The following is an 18,826-nucleotide window of genomic DNA, read 5'->3' on the forward strand; positions in this document are numbered from 1 at the left end:
CACAGAACAGAAAAAAATTCTTCCATGGGCTGTTGTTCAGGAAGAAATTTTTGCTAATCAATTTAATTATCCTTTTGACTAGAAAAACTAACTTTAGTCAAAAGTCTTTAGATGAATAAGCTTAATTTTGATGATTGTCACTTTTTTTTGGTTTTGAGTATTTCCTAAGACATGTAATGTGTTGAATCTCTGTGAAATTTTGTATTTAATGTAATAAATTTAAACTCAATAAATACTAGTCTAAAGGGCTAAGGATTCAAATCTTTTTAAATAATAGGAATTCTGCTTCTGTATCCATGGAATAACTATCAATATAAGGAATAAATAAAAACATGACACTTAATAGCTTTTTAAATATAGAAAAATCTATAAATGTGCATCCAGATGTATTGCATAATGAGAAAGAGACCAAGTATTAGATGTTGTTACCTGATTCTGGGTCCACTGAAAAATATGGCTGTCCTTGCAATATGCTATAGACCACTTTGGCACTATTTCCATAGTTGGCGTCATCTGCATCTGTTGCAGTCACTTGTATAACAGATGTACCTACATGAATCCCCACCCAAACACAGACACTTAAGTACTTAGAAATTTGAAGCTATGTTTATAAAACCATATTACTGGGAATGTGGTGTGTTAGACCATGGTACATGTTTCAAGAAATTTGTTTGAATTATGCTGCTAAAAAAAAAATCACTTATCTTTCATTTTTTTTAATTTAAATATTCCTTAATAATATTGTTACTATTATTGAGCTATCTAAAAAAGTCAAAAGCAAAATTTATCATAAAGATGAATGTGTACTAATTGATTGAAAATACTGTGACAGAAAACAAGTTTTCACTGAATACAGTGCACATACAATTTTCAATTAATACATTTATTGCTAACTGGAAATGTGAATTCAAAGATAAATCCAACATTGAAAGCACTCCTGCTGCTTTTTATTCTGATAAATTAACTAAATATTGTAAATTGAAAATAAAGAGGCCCTGTTTTTATCAAGACACAAAAGACGTAGAATTGCCAAAATTTTTGGTATGCAAGATATATATGATTATTGTCTGTGCCTCTCTTTGTAATGTAGTTAACATAGTCATATATAATTATACCTATTGATATGCTATGTATTATTTGCTACACATATGTAAATCAGCAGATATACCCCTCCAGAGTTAAGGAAGTGTAGAATTGTCTCACATGCAATACTATAATTTACCAATACTCTCAGTTTAATTTTATTTTACAAAAATTAAATTATTTTCTCTTAACTTTGTCACACATAATTATGTTTTAAAAGATAAAAGAGCTTTAAAGCAGCTAGTTTTAGGAGCTAAAGATAATGTAATATATTGATAGATTTTTCTTATATTTTCTAGAACTCTATAAAGATTCAAGGCATGATTCTAAAACTACCATTAACTAAATTAAAGCCTACCATGTATTCCTTGAGCAAAATGAGTTTGTAGGACATTTTCTAGTATATTACACGCAACTTTTCAAAATGTTGACTCTGATACTTACATAGATTTTAAAATTCTTTAGAAAAAGTGAGTTCCACATTGGCTCTGTAACCTACTTTAATATCCAGCATACATTACACACGCATAGCTTGTCTGATTGAGTTGTAGTGAATGTTTCTCAAAATTTGCATATATTTGCTTATGCAGATTCTAGAAATTAATATATTGAGCATTAAGATTAAACTAACAGCTTTATTTTCCATCAGTATATTTGAATATATGAATTTAGGATGTATTTTTATGTATTCTCAAAATTAATTAGCGTAAGATGAGAACTTGAGCTCTTCCTCTTGAAGCCTCTGTTTCCTCAGCTGCAATGGAATTGATATGTCCTGTGAGAGGACACAGTACAATTTACTCAGTCAGTCTCAGGTGTACTCTTTTATCATTTAAAAAACATCCACTCATGTCCGAGTTACACCAAAGCAGAAATCATAAAGAGATTTCCATCCCACAATAATGTTCAAATGTTCAACTAGAGTGGTTTTCAGACTTATATTTATTTTTATATAACCCTATGTGAACATATGTTAGATTAATAATTGTTTTCATACTTGAGGGTTATTTGAAATATGAATTATTAAGCATAACCAAGATGCTAAATGCAAGTAGTTAATTCATTGATTTCATGACATTTCTTTTGCTACCAGACTCATTTTTCTTTGGCTGTGGCTGTCATTTCATAATGGGCACAGGTAAAAACACACCTTTATACTTTTTTGACACTTTTAGTAATATTTTTGTTAAATTTGGTTTTGATCATTTGCTCTTTATCATGGATATATGATCTTCAAACCTACCTGAAAATACTTGACCTAAAAATAATAAAGAAATTAAAGAATGGAAATCAATCTATAATGTGGCTAAAATGCTACAAACATCCATATAAAATACTGTTCCCCCTCTCAGAATCATGTTAATAATTAGAATGTTGTTAACCACTAATAAACACTGGTAGCATATCACTGATACGTTATTTATAATAGTAAAATGAGAAAAAGAAAAGTATGTAGTGTGTTGAACTCTAGGAAATGGATAGATTTTTGTTTTTCTGTAAATATAAGGACATTTTACAGTTCATACTATTTAGTAATAAAATTAGAAAGTGGTTGATGTGTTTTGTACTAATTTTATAAATATTTGCTTATAAAGACAAAATAAAAGGAAATACACTGCTTTGATTTTTATATCCCTCTAAATTTTCTGAGCTATATATGCTTCATTTATTCTCAAATAATTTAAAATATTTACTTTTTTATTAAACAAATATTAAGTAAAATATAGTGAATCCTGAATGACAAATTTATGTCATTTGTTATATGTAGGTTTTGTGTGATGTAAACTCTCCAAAGGAAAGGGCTATGTCTCCTTTTGTTCAACATTTTATCTCTAAAGCCCAGCAGAGTTTCTAGTTCAAAGTCATAACAAGATCTAACATTTACAAATTGCTTAACGTAGACTAGGCAGAGTTCTCAGCACTTGATTTGTATTATTATTTTATCCTCATGATAAACATGGGATGCAGGCCTTGGAGCATATAGAGGTTGCTGATGATTACACAGCTAGTAGGTGATAGGATGGGATTCGATCTAGCCAGTATGAAGAAGCTTCATTCTAAATACTGTATTAAATGGCCTGTCTAGACATATGATTAGACACATATTTGAATCTACAGGCAGTGTACCTCTAAGAAAGGGCCTAGTTTAGGACATGAAGCATTCAATGATGAGTTACTTGTGTGATCTGTGAAAAACTACAGATAGGTTCCTTGTTGGGCGGACAGTGTGGGAGGGGAACTGGATCAGTTTTTGAGGGACCTACCCAGTCAATGAGAAACCTCCAAAATTGCACAATAGGAATTTGCCTTGAGGGAGATGAATGCATGCAAATATAGAAAAATAATAGATAATCTTTAATCAAAGTATAATGACCACAAAAAATGGAAAACAAAATGTAGGAATCTGCTACAAATACCTAATTCAAAGTGTATCTCATTTTCTTTCACTATATATCCTCATGTATCATCCAGATTAAGTGTTCTGATCAGAATATGCTAATGTATTTCAGATTTAAAGAGTTAATTGGAGTCATTTGATTTTCACTACCAGTAAAAGGGATGGGGAGGCACAAGTCTGAGAACCAAAATGAAATATGGCATATTTGATAGAAAGAAGCAAAGGCAGAGGGAAAAAGCAAGGCGAGGATTTGGTGAGAGAGAAAAAGAAGAGACAAATATATTAAGACAAAAATAATCACGTAGGGGGGACAGTATAAAGGAGAACATAGGACTACAGTGTTGGAAAGAAGGATAAAATGAGAATAAAGAATTTTTATATTTTATTCCATTAGACTTCATTTACCCTCAAAGTTAATAATAGTAGTTTTTCAAGTGTTTGATTTAAATTAAAATCACTAATATAATGAAAATAAGATTAGAATTCCATAATTGTGCATTACTTCTTTTAGAGAGGAGGCATTCTTTATTATGTGATTATGCACAGGCTTTAGCTGTTAATATGTGGGTTACACATAGCCTGATAAAGTTCCCAAGTATCACCCTTTACATTTCTCTGTAAATGGTTATTTGGATAGGTAAAAGCAGAGAAAATCACATCTATAAAACTATAGTAAGTTTATTTTCCTTTAAATCAGGTAGGAGAGTTATAAAAGAACAATACATTTTCAGGATATAAATACATATACTTTTTATTTAGGTATATATTTTATGTATATACATATATATATATACATATATATAAAATCTTATTATAAAATGCAGTTTCCTCTTTCCTTACACTTATTTGGATTTACTTTTGAGAAATGTGAATTAAAATAAGAAAATAAGAAAAATTCTACATTCAAGGAGTCACTAAGGATCTAATAAAATTAGAAGTTTTCCAAACTACATTTTGCATAATAACTATAACTATTTTACAGTGGAGAAAAATAGTAAGGTATTAAAATTATCCAGCTATCTCTGCATTTTATTAACTTTTTTTCTTTTTAAATCTAGTATAGTAATAAGTCATCTCTGTATGTTTTTGAGCAAGCCAGTTTAACGCTTTTGGGCTCATTTTTACTTGTTTATTAAAAGAGGTAATTAAACCAAGTATAGTATCTTCCACATATGCATATAGTATTGGGTTGGCCAAAAAGTTCATTCAGTTTTAAGTAGAAATAAAAGACACATTTTTCATTTTCACTAAGAACTTTATTGAACAGTGTATTCACTAACCAAATGAACTTTTTGGCCAGCCCAGTATTTATAATATGTGCATTTCTGTTTAAAAATAGATATACGTACAAAGTGTATGCGTGGGCTAAGGAGGGATCAATTAGTGCAGTAATGTCAATATTAGTAATAAAGAATAATAACTATCCTCTATAAATAGGATCAAGATTTACCTGTAGTTCTTAAATATTTGTTTATTAGTAACAAAATCTGCAGCTGGAGCCATACAGCTGCCTCCTATACGCTTTTCTTGTTTTTTTTGTAATTGTAGACATGCAGGAAATGTAATTGGCATTGACCCAAATTCTCATATTTAAGGTCTACAGTAATCAGAAATTGTACTGCCCACAATTTAAAGCTTATATAAACGAAATACATATTGCCTTACATAAAGGGCTTTTTGGACAAGATAATCTGCAAGCCTTCTCCTATGTATAAACTTATATATTCTATATTTTAATATAGGTATTGAACAAGTGAAAAGTTTTTAAAAAATAAAATAGAGAAGTACTTAGTCTAGTTCTGATCTTATTACACACTTGATAAATATTAAAAGAATCTAGATTATATTAGTATTTCAGATAAATACTAATATAATCAGATATAGTTAGAGAAAGACTATATTTGAATTAGGTAGATAAATTATAAGACTATACTGAGTGGAAGATAATATCCCATTAAATAACCCAAAATAATATAGGAGAAAATACAAGTAATTTGACGTTAAATATAAACAGTCTCTGATAAATATTCTGTTCTTAAAAATGAGGTAATGCTTTGAAAATTTAAAAAGTTATTCAAATTTAAATCAATTATCCAAATTTATCATATTCAACTATCTCTGTCATCTTAATTATACTTTTTACTCTTATACGTATGTCAAATCTTTTTGGAGAAGGATAAATGAAAGTCTTTGTACTATTAAGTGTTAAAATATCTGGCAAAATAACATGCATACAAGAAAAAAAATATATGTTTTACAATGGTTAAAAGGTGTTAATTGGAAAGCCAAACTATAGAATGCTCAAGAATAGGAAGCTGCAATGGAGAGCATAATTTTAGATGTATCTTTATCTCAAATCTAAGCCCACAAAGAGACATGATGTATATCTACATTAGCCCACTGGTCGACCTATATGGACCAATCCAGTACTTTCCATGGAACTGTACCAGGCTAACACATATTTTAAAATATTAAAGAAAACACAAGCACTCATATTTCATCCTAGGCTTTAAGATTTCATAGGAGTCTTGTCTAATTTGATAAGTGCTTTTCATATTATTGGAATGAATACCTGAAAAGGCAGAAGAACTGCACTTTTCTCAGATGAGATTTCATCTGAGTTTAGAGGAAATAACTTCTTTACAAATTTTTGGTTATTCTAGAAAATAACCAAAAATAGCCATTCTAGCTAGATGGTACACACAGTTAAGAAGTATTTAATATCAATCACTCAGTAAAGGTGGATATGTTTGTTTTTCTTCTTTAAGAAATTATTTTAGACTTACCCATGTATTAATTACAGTAATGTCAAAGTTATATACCTATAACTGATTTTGAAATAATATTCAACTAAATATCAATTTTTCAAAATCAGTTACATGTTTGGGATATTATAGTAAGTTTATATCGCTTATTTTTTTAGAAATATGGTTTAACAGTCAGCTCTTATCATCTCATTAACAAATCTAAACCTTTCATATAATTATAGCTAAATGTAGTTACATATACAGATAAAAACATTGCATAATAACAAATGCCATTTAAAATTATGGGCAGCCTTAAAAAATGAAATGATTATTTTCAGTTTTCAGGATAAACCATTGCTGGATGGAACATAGCTAAAATAACATTAAAAAGACTTGGAATATTTTTGTTATGCTACCAGGTTATTTGATCTTAATTCAGTTACTTAATCTTTCTGAATCCAGGGTTCCTAATTAACAGAATGGGGATTTAAAGTTCTATTTCCCATGCCTACATCAAGTTGTTTCAATGATCAAATGAGATGATCAAAAGAAATTTGTCAAATGCAAGCATTCATTGTTTTTATGCAAAATAATGCAAACAAAACTGTCTAAAACTGCTGACACTATCTGATATTCCTTTCATTTCAGGCCAAAATACATTTAACTTGACTGCCATTTGAATGGCATTTGAGTAAAGGTAAAGACGTTTGTTGAAATGCAATGGAATAATTGTTCTCAGTAATCATCTTAGATGTCAGTTACAAAATAGCAGGAAACATTAAGAAACATACAACCGAAATCATAAGAAGTGAGATAGCTAACACTAAATAGTAGTTTCAGTTATAGTTCTTATCTTGAAAGAGATCACATCTCATAACTGTATGTCCATAATAACTACCTTAGCAAAAAATAAAATAAAATAAAAAACTTAGTTTACATGGATTAACATATACCTACCGACTCCAGACATTTCAGGAACACTGGCAGTGTACAAGTCTTTTGTGAATTTTGGTTCATTGTCATTGATATCATGGATTTTAATTATAAATTCAGATTCAGGCTCCACCTGCCGCCCGGTCTTTCTGTCTATAGCCTTGGCACGAAGAACGTACAGGGACTTTTCTTCTCTGTCTAATTTCTTTGCCGCATGAATATCTCCTGTGTTTTCATCTATTACGAACAGACTGCCAGCCCCATCTCCTGTTAATATGTATTTTAAATTTCCATCTCCTTTATCTTGGTCAGTGTGAAGCTTCAGAGAGGTAGAAAAGAAGAGTTCTATAAATATATGCATTGTTATTACAGAAAAAATAATTTTGGCAAATATTAATTTATCTCTACATGACATCACTGGAACAATGATTGCAATGGTTATCTTAATTTTCACTGTGGAGAGATTAAACATTTTAGTTTTATTCTCAAAATTTTTAAACCCATATTTATATAAGAGACTACATTTAAAATAAAATAAAATATATATATATTTCTCAAAACACAGTGTTTCCAAGACATTTTTGAATAGAATGCTACCAAGATTTAAATGTCTAGTACATTAACAAGAAAAAAATCCATTGGTCTAATAAACCTTAAGTGTAAAATATTAATATACTCGATTACATCTAAAATTGCTAAACTCAAGAGGTGATGTGAGAAATTTCTGACCTTATTATGATGATAAGTTTAGGATATATACCATAATTTTAAATGATTTTACCTCCCTTCAGTATAATATCGCTTGCAGATGCACAGGCTCTGTCATCAGAGACCAACCAGAGACAGAATATTAATCTCATAGATTATTCTCTGCATGACTTTGGGAGAGTACTCTTTCAACCAGGATGTTCTCACTTTTTGGAAATTGATGTATTTTATAGACATTTGAAATTTCAAGTGATATAAAACACACAGGGCTTTTCCATTGGTCATATAAATAATTTGATGAAAATATTAGGATTTTTTTCATAAATTATCTTCCTTCTATTCATTCCCATCTTAAAAGTAAACTTCTTAGTATAGAAGATTTTTCACTGAGTATTTAAAACAGACAAACGGATCATGTATTTACAGAAATTTTGAGTTGGAAAAAATCCTAATGTTTTTGCAAACCTAACACTATTCTGAAACTTGAGTCTTTACTAGCCTATGCCTGCTCTGTTGTCTTCCATCATATACTTCACAATTCCCAATACATTCTTACTCCATCTATTTCTTTAGTGTCCCATTCCATCTTTGAACAATTTGACTATTTGAATCTATTTTTTATGGTAGCCAAAATTACAGACTTGAGATTCATACTTTACTCCTCCTTTACCCAATGTTAAAATAACCATATGCAGCCTTTTCTTCTCTGAAATATCTCCCCCACCCATCCATCTGTCTCCATCTCTATGGCTACCACCCGGGTTTTGTTCATCATATCTTATCTGTACCACTGCAACAATCTTCTAATTGATGCCTACCTCCCTCTTGTTCTACTCCAAACAATTTTCCATACTAAAGAAGCTGATTTTTTCTACATCACAAATCGAGTCATATTACTTCTTAGCTTAAAAATCTTCAACCAGGTACAGTGCATAAGAACCATGAATCTAAAGTCTTATAAACCAGGCCTGGTCTCATGCAAATTTCTGTTATATTGGGCAAATTGTGTGTGTGTGTGTGTGTGTGTGTGTGTGTGTGTGTGTGTGTGTGTGTGTGTGTGTAATCTAAGCCACTTCTATTAAAAGGGGATAATATTCTTTTTTAAAAGAATCATTACTTTTATTGTTATTCTATTTCCTTGGACTCTATAGCCATATTTATGCATTATCCATAATCTTGTTCTCATCTCCAGATGTATTTCTGTCACCTTTATCCACTTTGCTATACACTCTGTACATACCAATTGTTTTGTTTTGCCTGTTTTGTTTTCTTCATTTCTCAGAAGGCCTGTTCCAGCTTTCATACCTGATGTTTGCAGATGTTTCTCTCACCCTTTAACACCCTTTCTCTTCTCTGTATTTTCCCCTAACTAAATATTTATCAAATCTCATTAAAAAATTTTTTTCTTAAGGATGCTTTCCCTAACCCTCTAGACTAGAATAAATATGCCTGCTCTGTAATTATAAAGCACATTTCACTTTCCTATCATGATACTCACCCCATTTGGTAAAATTGTTTGTTGTGCCCACTAAACTGTAAAATCCAAAAAAGAAAGATATATATATAAAAAATTTCTAGGACCTCAACACATATTTCTTAAAAACCAAATATTTCCTCTTTTTTTAACAATATGTTTTTACATATATAAAACAGGTTTAGTTGTCAGTGATTATCAGAAAAATCAGATTATAAATAACATAAAACTTGCCTTTTTTTACTAAAATTACATCTTAGAAATCTCTGTATGTAAATAAAATTATTTTAATGATTGCAATTTTCAAATAGTTTTTTCAAGCTACTTTATAATAAATATTTTTGTACATTTATCTTTGTATTGCTAGTACTTTTATTCTGAGAGGAGAAAAAGAAGATACTTTTAATGAAAGGAAATAATTAGGAAAAGATGAAAAAGATAGATGTATAGATAGATTATTTAATGTATTAGAAGCTTTATTTAATTTGGCGAAAAATGTTGAGACAACTAAAATGTTCACCTTATTAAGGTGGTTAGAATGTGTACAATGCTATTATTTATAGTCATTAAAATTATGGTCTACATATATACTGTTGGATGTAAATCATTTAAATGAGATATAATGTTAAAATACAATGTATAGAGTATAATTTCAACTTTTTATATCTTTATTTTTCATAAAAATACTCTTAACATATACATAATATTGCAAGTAGTTGTATAGTTTTAAAATGTTTTCCTTTGTTTTTAAGTTGTACATGTTTTATACATTTTTATGAATAAATTTGTATTAATTTCTCCATAAAATAAAGGAAAACTAAATAAAAGTAGTCTGGAGAGATATAGGAAATAAACTATATGATGTCTCCCACAGCGTGTACTCTAGTGTTCTCACATTTATACACAGAAAAAGAAACATGAGAGATTAGTCAGTTATCAATATTGTCAAATATATTGTCAGACTGAAACAAAGATAATCCAGGGATAATGCTGCAATTTACTGAAAATTGTGGAATATTAAATGTGGTGGGGTAAAGATTGTGTATTGTCAGGGATCCCTATCCCATGCTTATATTATGGAAATTATTAATAAGTAGCCAAAATAAAAGGCAGGAACGAGTTTATACTGTTATAGAATTTCTGTGGAAATTTACATATGTATACACAAATGAAAATTAGTTTTAAATTTTCTATATCCTTCCCCACTATCTTTCCATATATTTAACATAATAACATTGTAATAAATATTGTTATATCTTTATTTTTTGCATTTAATAAAGATTTAACATTCTATTGTGATTATTAAAATGTGCAGGAAACTGAATCTGTGTCTGTGACACTAAATTATATATGATTCTACATGTTGGATTCAAACACCTATGGAAATAATTTACTTCTCAGAGATTTTCTACTCATTCAAAATATGTTGAAGTCTACAAAAGTATTTAGTCAAACATAATAATAATCCTAGTAACTATACTTTCCTCTGAATGGTTTTATATTCAATATTTAAAGTTTCAAGGAAAATTCAGTATTATAATATCATGCTGTTTGGACTGAGGATGATGTCCAAAGGGAAATTAAAATATTTATGGAATTACAAGACTTTCAGAATAAGTATGTTGTCTGAATATATTAAATTTTAGTTACTAAATAAATCTTTGCAACAAAACAGTAATATTATTTTAGTCATTCATATATTGAAATCATTGTAATTTAGATTTATTATTCTATTTCTACCTGTTCTGAACCCTGTCCCAATATTTCATATATATTCTTTATTCTGTTAATTTAAAATGCCATTTTAAAAGTATTATTTTACACAAAATCAAACACATTTTAAAGCATTGTCTTTAATTCACAATTTAATTTTAAGAACAAAAGCTCCCAATAGTTATTTTCTGGTGCAATATAACAAAAATGAAAACTACTATCTTAAAATACTAAATTTCTCTATTATGTACATTATTAATTTTGAATTATACATTTAGAATTGATAGAAATTGATAGTAAAACCTACTGTACATTAACTTAAATATAAACAAAAGTCTTAAAAATAAACCCAAAATTCAACATTTTGTAGGATCATAAAAAAATAGAAATCTTGAAAATATTGTTTATCTATTATAGAACAAAGCCCACATAAAATCCGTTAAGAAATAAGAGTACCAAAAAGTACTTATTTTCTTCAGACATCAATAAACCAAATAGTCTTCACTTCCTGGTCATAACTTAGTTGCCTCTTCTGAACTTGAATAAATACACTGAAAGCAAAATAAATCATGGATAAATATTTTAAATGCTAACTGTTATTTTCCAACATTACATTTTTAGTTTTACTCTGCTACAGTTTTTTTTGTTTTTAGAAATTTTGAAAAAGTAAATATGTACATGCAAAATAGGCTAAAAATTTAAACTGTGATGGTTAACTTTATATGTCAATTTAACTGGGCCACAGAATGTCCAAATATTTGGTTAAATGTTATTTTGAATGTGTCTATGGGGATACTTCTGGAAGAGATTCACAACTCAATCTGTAGACTGTGTAAAGTAGATTGTCCTTTCCTAAAGTGGGTGGGCCTCATCTAATCCTTTAAAGGCCAGAATACAAAACGACTGAAAATGGGAGAATTCACTCTTTCTGCCTGCTGTCTGTGATTCAGACTGGAAGTTACACCACTGACTCTCCGGTTCTCAAGCATTTGGACTTGGACTTGAACTATTGCATCAGCATTCTGGGTCTCCAACTTGCCAACTGCAGATCTTAGGACTTTCCCGGCTCCATAATCATGGGAGCCAATTCTTTACATATATATGTTTATATAATAATATAAATGTATATTGGTATATAATAATGTAATGGATATGTATATATATTTTCCAGAGAAACAGAATTAATTTTGTGTGTATCTATAATATATATACATAGTGTATATATAAATAAATAAATATATATATATATATATTATAATTTATAAAAATAAAATCTGTATTAGTCTGGGTTTTCCAGAGAAAGAAAACCAATGGTCTTTAGGGAGATTGGAATGTTAGAGTAGCTTTGTCGTTTAAGATCTACTCACCCACACTGAGAGGGTCCAGAAGACATCTTTCAGCACTATGGTGAGAAACAAATAGTGAGAGAGCCCAGGCATCCCTGAACAGCTTTGTGATCACTCTTTTCTGTAGGCCAGATCTTATAGTGGGAACTGCTATCAATGAATTGGGAAACCTATATGCAATGGGAGTAATTGGATCCCAGAGTGACAGAGGCTAAGTTCAGCACTCACCTGCCAAAAGACAGGTGGCAGGATTATCATAATGGACAGCAGAGTCGAAGCAGCAGTCAGAATAGTCTGACTCACACAGACCTATGGCATTGGCTAATTGATTACGGTGTTCCTAGAAGTAGATAGGAAGGCTACTAAATTCATACTTAACCCGTAAAAGCAGAAAAGTTCAAGTTCAACAGAGCAAAACACCAACATAAATCATAAAAACAGAGTCAATCAGTTCCCAGGCCTGAGCCAGTTTACAGACTCAGAATCTCTTGAATAAAGAGGATGCCAAGTCCTCTTGAGGAAGGACCCCAGTACACACCAAAAATTTGTACTCTTAGTCTTTTTCCCAGCCTTCCCCCAAAAAACCTATGCCTTTTACCAGGATAACTGTGCAGTGGGAAAAAGAAAATAATTGGACATTTTGGCATTACTGGACACTGACTCTGAACTAATATTGATTCCAGGAGATCTAAAATATCAACGTGATCTGCCTACCCGAGTAGAGGCATATGAAAGTCAGGTGACAGATGGAGTTTTACCCGAGGTTCATCTCATACTGGGCTCAGTGGGTGCCTAAACCCATCCTGTGGTAAATAATAAATTGTCACTTCTGGCCCATCCTACAACCAAAAAAGAGGGACAATGGCTAGTGGACCTCTTTGGACTTTGGAGGCAGCATATTCCTCATTTGGGTGTTTTATCCCTATCCATTTACCACATCACCTGAAAAGCTTCTGGCTTTGAGCTGGACTCAGAACTTGAGAAGTCTCTGCAACAAGTCCGGGCTGGTATACGAGCTACTGTATCACTTTGACCATATAATCCAACAGATCCAGAGGTGCTTAAAGTGTCAGTGGCAGATAGAGATGCTGGTTGGAGCCTGTGACAGGCCCCTATAGGTGAATTGCAGTGCAGAACCTCCTAATTCTGGAGCAAAGCCCTGATATCCTTTGTGGATAACTAATCTCCTTCTGAGAAAAACCTCTTGGCCTACAAACTGATTGCTTAACCGTGGGTACCAAGTTACCATGCAACCTGAGATGCTCCTCATGAACTGCATGTTATCTGACCTATCAAGCCATAAAGTTGAGTGTGCACAACAGCATTCCATCATCAAATGGAACTGGTACATATGTGATCAGGCCTGGACATGCCCTGAAAACACAAGTTAAGTTACAGAAAGTAGTGGCCCAAATGCCCATGGTTCCCACTCCTGCTACACTGCCCTCTCTCCCCAGTCTGAACCTGTAGCCTCATGAGGAGTTTCTTCTCCAGGTGACGGAAGAAGAAAAGTCTTGGGTCTGGTTTAAAAAGAGTTCTGCATGATTTTCAGGCATCACTCAAAACTGGACTACAATACTACAGTCCATTTCTGGGACATCCTTGAAGGACAGTGCTGAAGAGAAATCCTCTCAGTGGACAGAACTTTCAGCAGTGCATGTATATATACGTGTGTGTGTACATAAATATATAAATATGTTAACATATATATAACCTATTTAACATGTTATATGTGTTCTGTTTCTCTGCAGAACTCAGAGTAAAGTTTGCAAAATCAAAGTAAATTCATCTCTAATCAATCTTTCTTTAAAAATTAAAAATAAGGGTCTTTTGTTTGCTTATTTTAATTTTTGTTTAAAGTGTTTTTAATTGCAAAAGTATGCCATATTGCCCAACTCTTATTATGAACGATCATTACACATCCTTAAAATTATATTTGGAATTTTCTAACATCTTGCTCAATTTTTAATGAGGAAAGCCATAGAGCTGTTGCTGACAGTTGCTAAAAATAACCATTAATAACAATTACAATATATTTCTGATGTTTTAGTAATGTTAAAATGCATTTCCAATATATTTGGAAATATATTCTGCGTCAGTCTTAACAGTATATATTTTGTGTTTCAGATAAAACAATTTATTATCTTTAAGTTTACTTATATTAGGTATTGGCTTCATGACTATTATATTAATATCGAGTTTTATGGTAAGTAAAACCTAAATAGAAGGCCACTAATATGCAATATATTTACACCATAAACATTTCCAGTTTGGGCTAACCTGGGTTAGCTGGGCTTACCCTCTCATAGTAAGCAACTACAAATCTGGACAAAATATATGAAGCCATTGTTTTCAGAAACTGAATAACAGAGGGGAAGCAACAAGATGAACTATAAATTCACTCTACATTCTGCCTGCGAAGAGTTTTACTGCAGGGAAGTGGAGCCTATACAGAGATTAGTGATTCTGCTGGGCAGAGGAAACAGAGATCAGAATTCAGGGTTGCTATTGTGGCACGAATTTGCTGGAGAGGGTACGAAGAGGAGAGAACCAGAGAACCACAGAGGAGCCCAATCAAGGTAGCTGTGTAAGATTTCTGCTAAAATTTACAGTAAAATCATATACTATACATGTACAGGGAGGCAGGCCCAGCATAGGACACTTCTGGGGATCTAAGATTTTAACAGAATTTTAGCCATTGCAAAGAATGCGAAGAGGTAGGAGTTTTGAAACAACCAGAATAGTTCATCTTAAGTGAATATCCTGGGCATTAAGTTAAGACTTGAGAAAAGCCACGCCTTAGGAAAAAAGGACTGTGTTCTATGAGTAAAAACTACATCCTAAGAAAAAAGACTAACATAGACCCATTCAAACAGTTTCTAGAATCAAGGCTTAACAGGACATTGTATCATCTACAATCCCCAGAATATATTAATATAAATTAATTACTAAAGTATCAGGAGAATAATAATATGTGTGTGTGTGTGTGTGTGTGTGTATACATCTCAATGGAAGCAAACAACTCAGATATGTGAACTAACAAACCGTATGTGTAATTAGAGAACCAATTAATATACATGTAGTTACAAAAGGGAGGAAAAAGTATTGCAGAGAATAATTTTTTAAAGAGATAATGGTGATCATTCTCCAAGTTAGTGAAGGGCATCAGGCCATATATCCAATTTTAGTGAATTTCAATCACAATAATTACAAAAAATGTAAATCTGGGCACATCATAGTCAAATCGATGAAAACTATGATTTAGAGAAAATATTCATATTTCTTAATTTTTTGTGATTTCCTCTTCGATTATCTAGAAGTGTACTATTAATTTTCAAAAATTTTAATGTTTTCTAGTTATTTTTTGATCAGTTTTCAATCTGATTCTATTGTGAACAAAGAGATCTTTAAAGCATCCAAGGAATAAACATATATTCAGGGAAAAAATATAACAATAAAGACGCTGAATTCACGTTAGAAGTAATAAAACCCAGAATTGTTCAGTAAAATAACCTTCAAAAATGAAGAAATAATAACATTTTGAGAAAAAAAAATGGTGAGAGAATCCACTGTAATAGGACTTTCATTTCAAAAAATACTAAATGAATATCTTTAGGCTGCATAGAAATAATCCTAGATTGAATCCTTGACATAAAGAAAGAAATGAGGAGCCATGGAAAGGGCAAAACAGTTGCTAAATATAAGAGATTTAAAAAATATTCCTTAAAGACAATTGACTGTTTAAATCTAGGATAATATCAGTATATTATGAGGTTTATACAACACAGTAAAAGTAAATTATATAGCAATAATCGCCAAGTGTGTAAAAGGTAAATGGATTGTACTTCTTGCAAAGTTATAACATTTTGCAATTATGGCATCATATTCCAGTTGGACTTAAGTAAATTAAGTGTGGATATTTATCTTTATAATCCTTCCATAATCCTTAGCACAGCTGGTAAATATTACAAGAAGATAAAGCTGAAAAGATCATAGTAAAAGTAAAATGGAATACTAATTAGGGGAGAAAGAAAGATGGGAAAATTGAAACACTGTTCCATAAAGAAAGGCAAGAAACAAAAAAAGGATTAAAACAAGAAATAAGTAGAACAAATGTAATACAAGTAAATAGTCCAGTATGTATTAATGGACTAAAACCTCAAGTAATAAAGAGATTTTGAGAATACACTAAAAAATACTTAACTACATGTAGATTACAAGAGCCATGATTTAAATATAGCCAAGAACACAAATACATCTTAAGTAAAGAAATAAACATAGGAAATAATAATTGTAAGGAAGCATGTGGGGCTATATTAATATCAGACAAAATAAACTTTGAGAAATGATAAAGAGGAATGTTTTATAAAGATAAAAGGGGCATTATCTCAGAAAGATATAACAATTATTGATATTATTGTGGATGGAACAATAATAAATTTTAAAATACATGAAGCACATTTCATAAAACTAAAAGAAGTAGTAGACAAATCCAAATCACAGTTGAATTTTATTATGGAGATGATTAGGTTTTATTTCTTATAAGAAACTAATACATTAGATATATAACTGAAATTATGAGATTTTAGAATAGATCACAGTGAGTCATTATACTATCCACATGTAATTAAAACAGCAAATTAACAATTTAGGTACAAAAAACAGATAGGTTCACTTAATACTGTATGTGCATATTAATAATGTTTTTAGAATATTTTTTGATTTACAGGAAAAATACAAAGATACTACAGTTAGTTCCCACACACCTCACACCTAGTTTATCTTTTATTAACCTCTTACGTTATTATAGCATATTTCCTACAATTAATGAGCCAATATTGACAAATATTATTATTAAGTAAAGTCTGTATTTTATTTGGAGTCCCTTACTTTTAACCTAATATCTTTTATCTGTTCCACATTACGTTTAGTCCTCATATTCCTTAGGCTTCTCTCTACTGTGATGGTTTCTCAGACTCTCTGTGTTTTTTATTACCTCCAAAGTTAAGAGGTGGTATGTCGTGTATTTAGTAGTATGTCCTTCTAATAGGATTTATCTGATGTTCTTTCTCAGGATTATACTAGGATTATGTGTTTTGGGAAGAAAGACCACAGGGGTAAAGTGCCATTTCATTACATCACATCAAGGGTATTTATTTTCAACATGATGTATTACTGTTGATGCTAACTTAGTTGATTTAGTGTTTGCCCAGTGTCTACACTGTAAAGTTACTCTGTTTTCTCCCTTCCCTTAGTATATTCTTGTAAGGAAGTCATTATGTTCTACCAACATTTAAGGAGTGAGGAGTTATGCTTCACCTCCTTGAAGGAGTATCTTCCTAAATTATTTGGATTTGCTCTACGTGGAATATTTGTTTATTCTCTTCCATTTACTTATTTATGATTATGTATTAATATCAGTATGGTCTCTTTGGATTTTTATTTTATTGCTCCAATGTTTCCATCTTTGCCCTTTGGGAACCCTCACCTCACAGTCAGTTCTTGTGTCCTTTTGACACACCCTCATCTTCACTGTGTGTTTTTGTGTGTGTGCATTTTCTCAATTTCTAGCAATACGAGATATTCCAGGACCATCTTATGTATTTCCTTTCCCAGTCCTAGAATCAGCCATTTCTTCAGGAAGCCTTGGTTCCTTTTACAGAAGAATGGCATTAGAAACCAAGATCTGGATGCTAGGTTGCTACTGGGAATTTCTACTGGAGTATTGCTTTTAGAACCGCTCAGCAGTTCACTGATAGAACCATGAAATTATATGTGGGTATATACTAATCCATGTATATACATATATCTATATGAAAGTAGCTGTATCAATATAAATTTCATTCTATATTTATACTTGGATATTTTAATATACTAATTTTAATAATTATAGAACAAAAAGACAAATACTAGTAAAGTTATAAAATATTTGGACAATGCTATTAACCAAATCAATCCCAATAATATTTCTATAGCACAAAAACTAACATCTGCACAACACACATTTTTTTCAATTAAACATGAAACATTCACCACAATGTGCTCTGTACTAAATTGGGCTGGGATTGACCAAAAATCTGGCCCACAGCCTGTTTACATATGATCTGTATTACGATTTTCCTCTCCCTTCCCAAAAATATATATTTAACATTTTATATCATATATGGAGTCAATGCAAATTCTATCAAAATTCCAGGAAGTATTTTTAATAATACATTGACAACCTAAAATTAAAATTAACATGAAAATACAAATGGCCTAGAGTAGCCTAGACAATCTCGAAGAAAAACAAAGAGAACTTACATTCTATATTCCAAAACTTATTGTATGCCTACAATAATGAAGCCAGTGAGGTATTAGAAACACAAACAAGGACAAACAGAAAATCTAGAAATAAACTCACAGGTATACAGTCACTTGAGTT

The 18,826-nt window shown here is 30.9% G+C and overlaps 1 protein-coding gene across 5 annotated transcripts in view; it reads right to left on the reverse strand.

The window, feature by feature from the left end:
• Positions 1-18,826, reverse strand: part of CDH9 (cadherin 9) — a 126,210-nt gene that overhangs the window by 30,890 nt on the left and 76,494 nt on the right. For all 5 annotated transcript variants that reach the window (XM_007172939.2, XM_057541832.1, XM_007172940.2 and 2 more), the window contains 2 exons: positions 7,186-7,480; positions 430-549 (listed from right to left, as the gene is read on the reverse strand). In XM_007172939.2, coding sequence (XP_007173001.1) covers positions 430-549; positions 7,186-7,480 — 415 coding nt within the window. The remainder of the gene's footprint in view (positions 1-429; positions 550-7,185; positions 7,481-18,826) is intronic.

Source organism: Balaenoptera acutorostrata, chromosome 2 (genome assembly GCF_949987535.1).
Source record: "Balaenoptera acutorostrata chromosome 2, mBalAcu1.1, whole genome shotgun sequence".
In the NCBI taxonomy this organism is placed as follows: Eukaryota; Metazoa; Chordata; class Mammalia; order Artiodactyla; family Balaenopteridae; genus Balaenoptera; species Balaenoptera acutorostrata.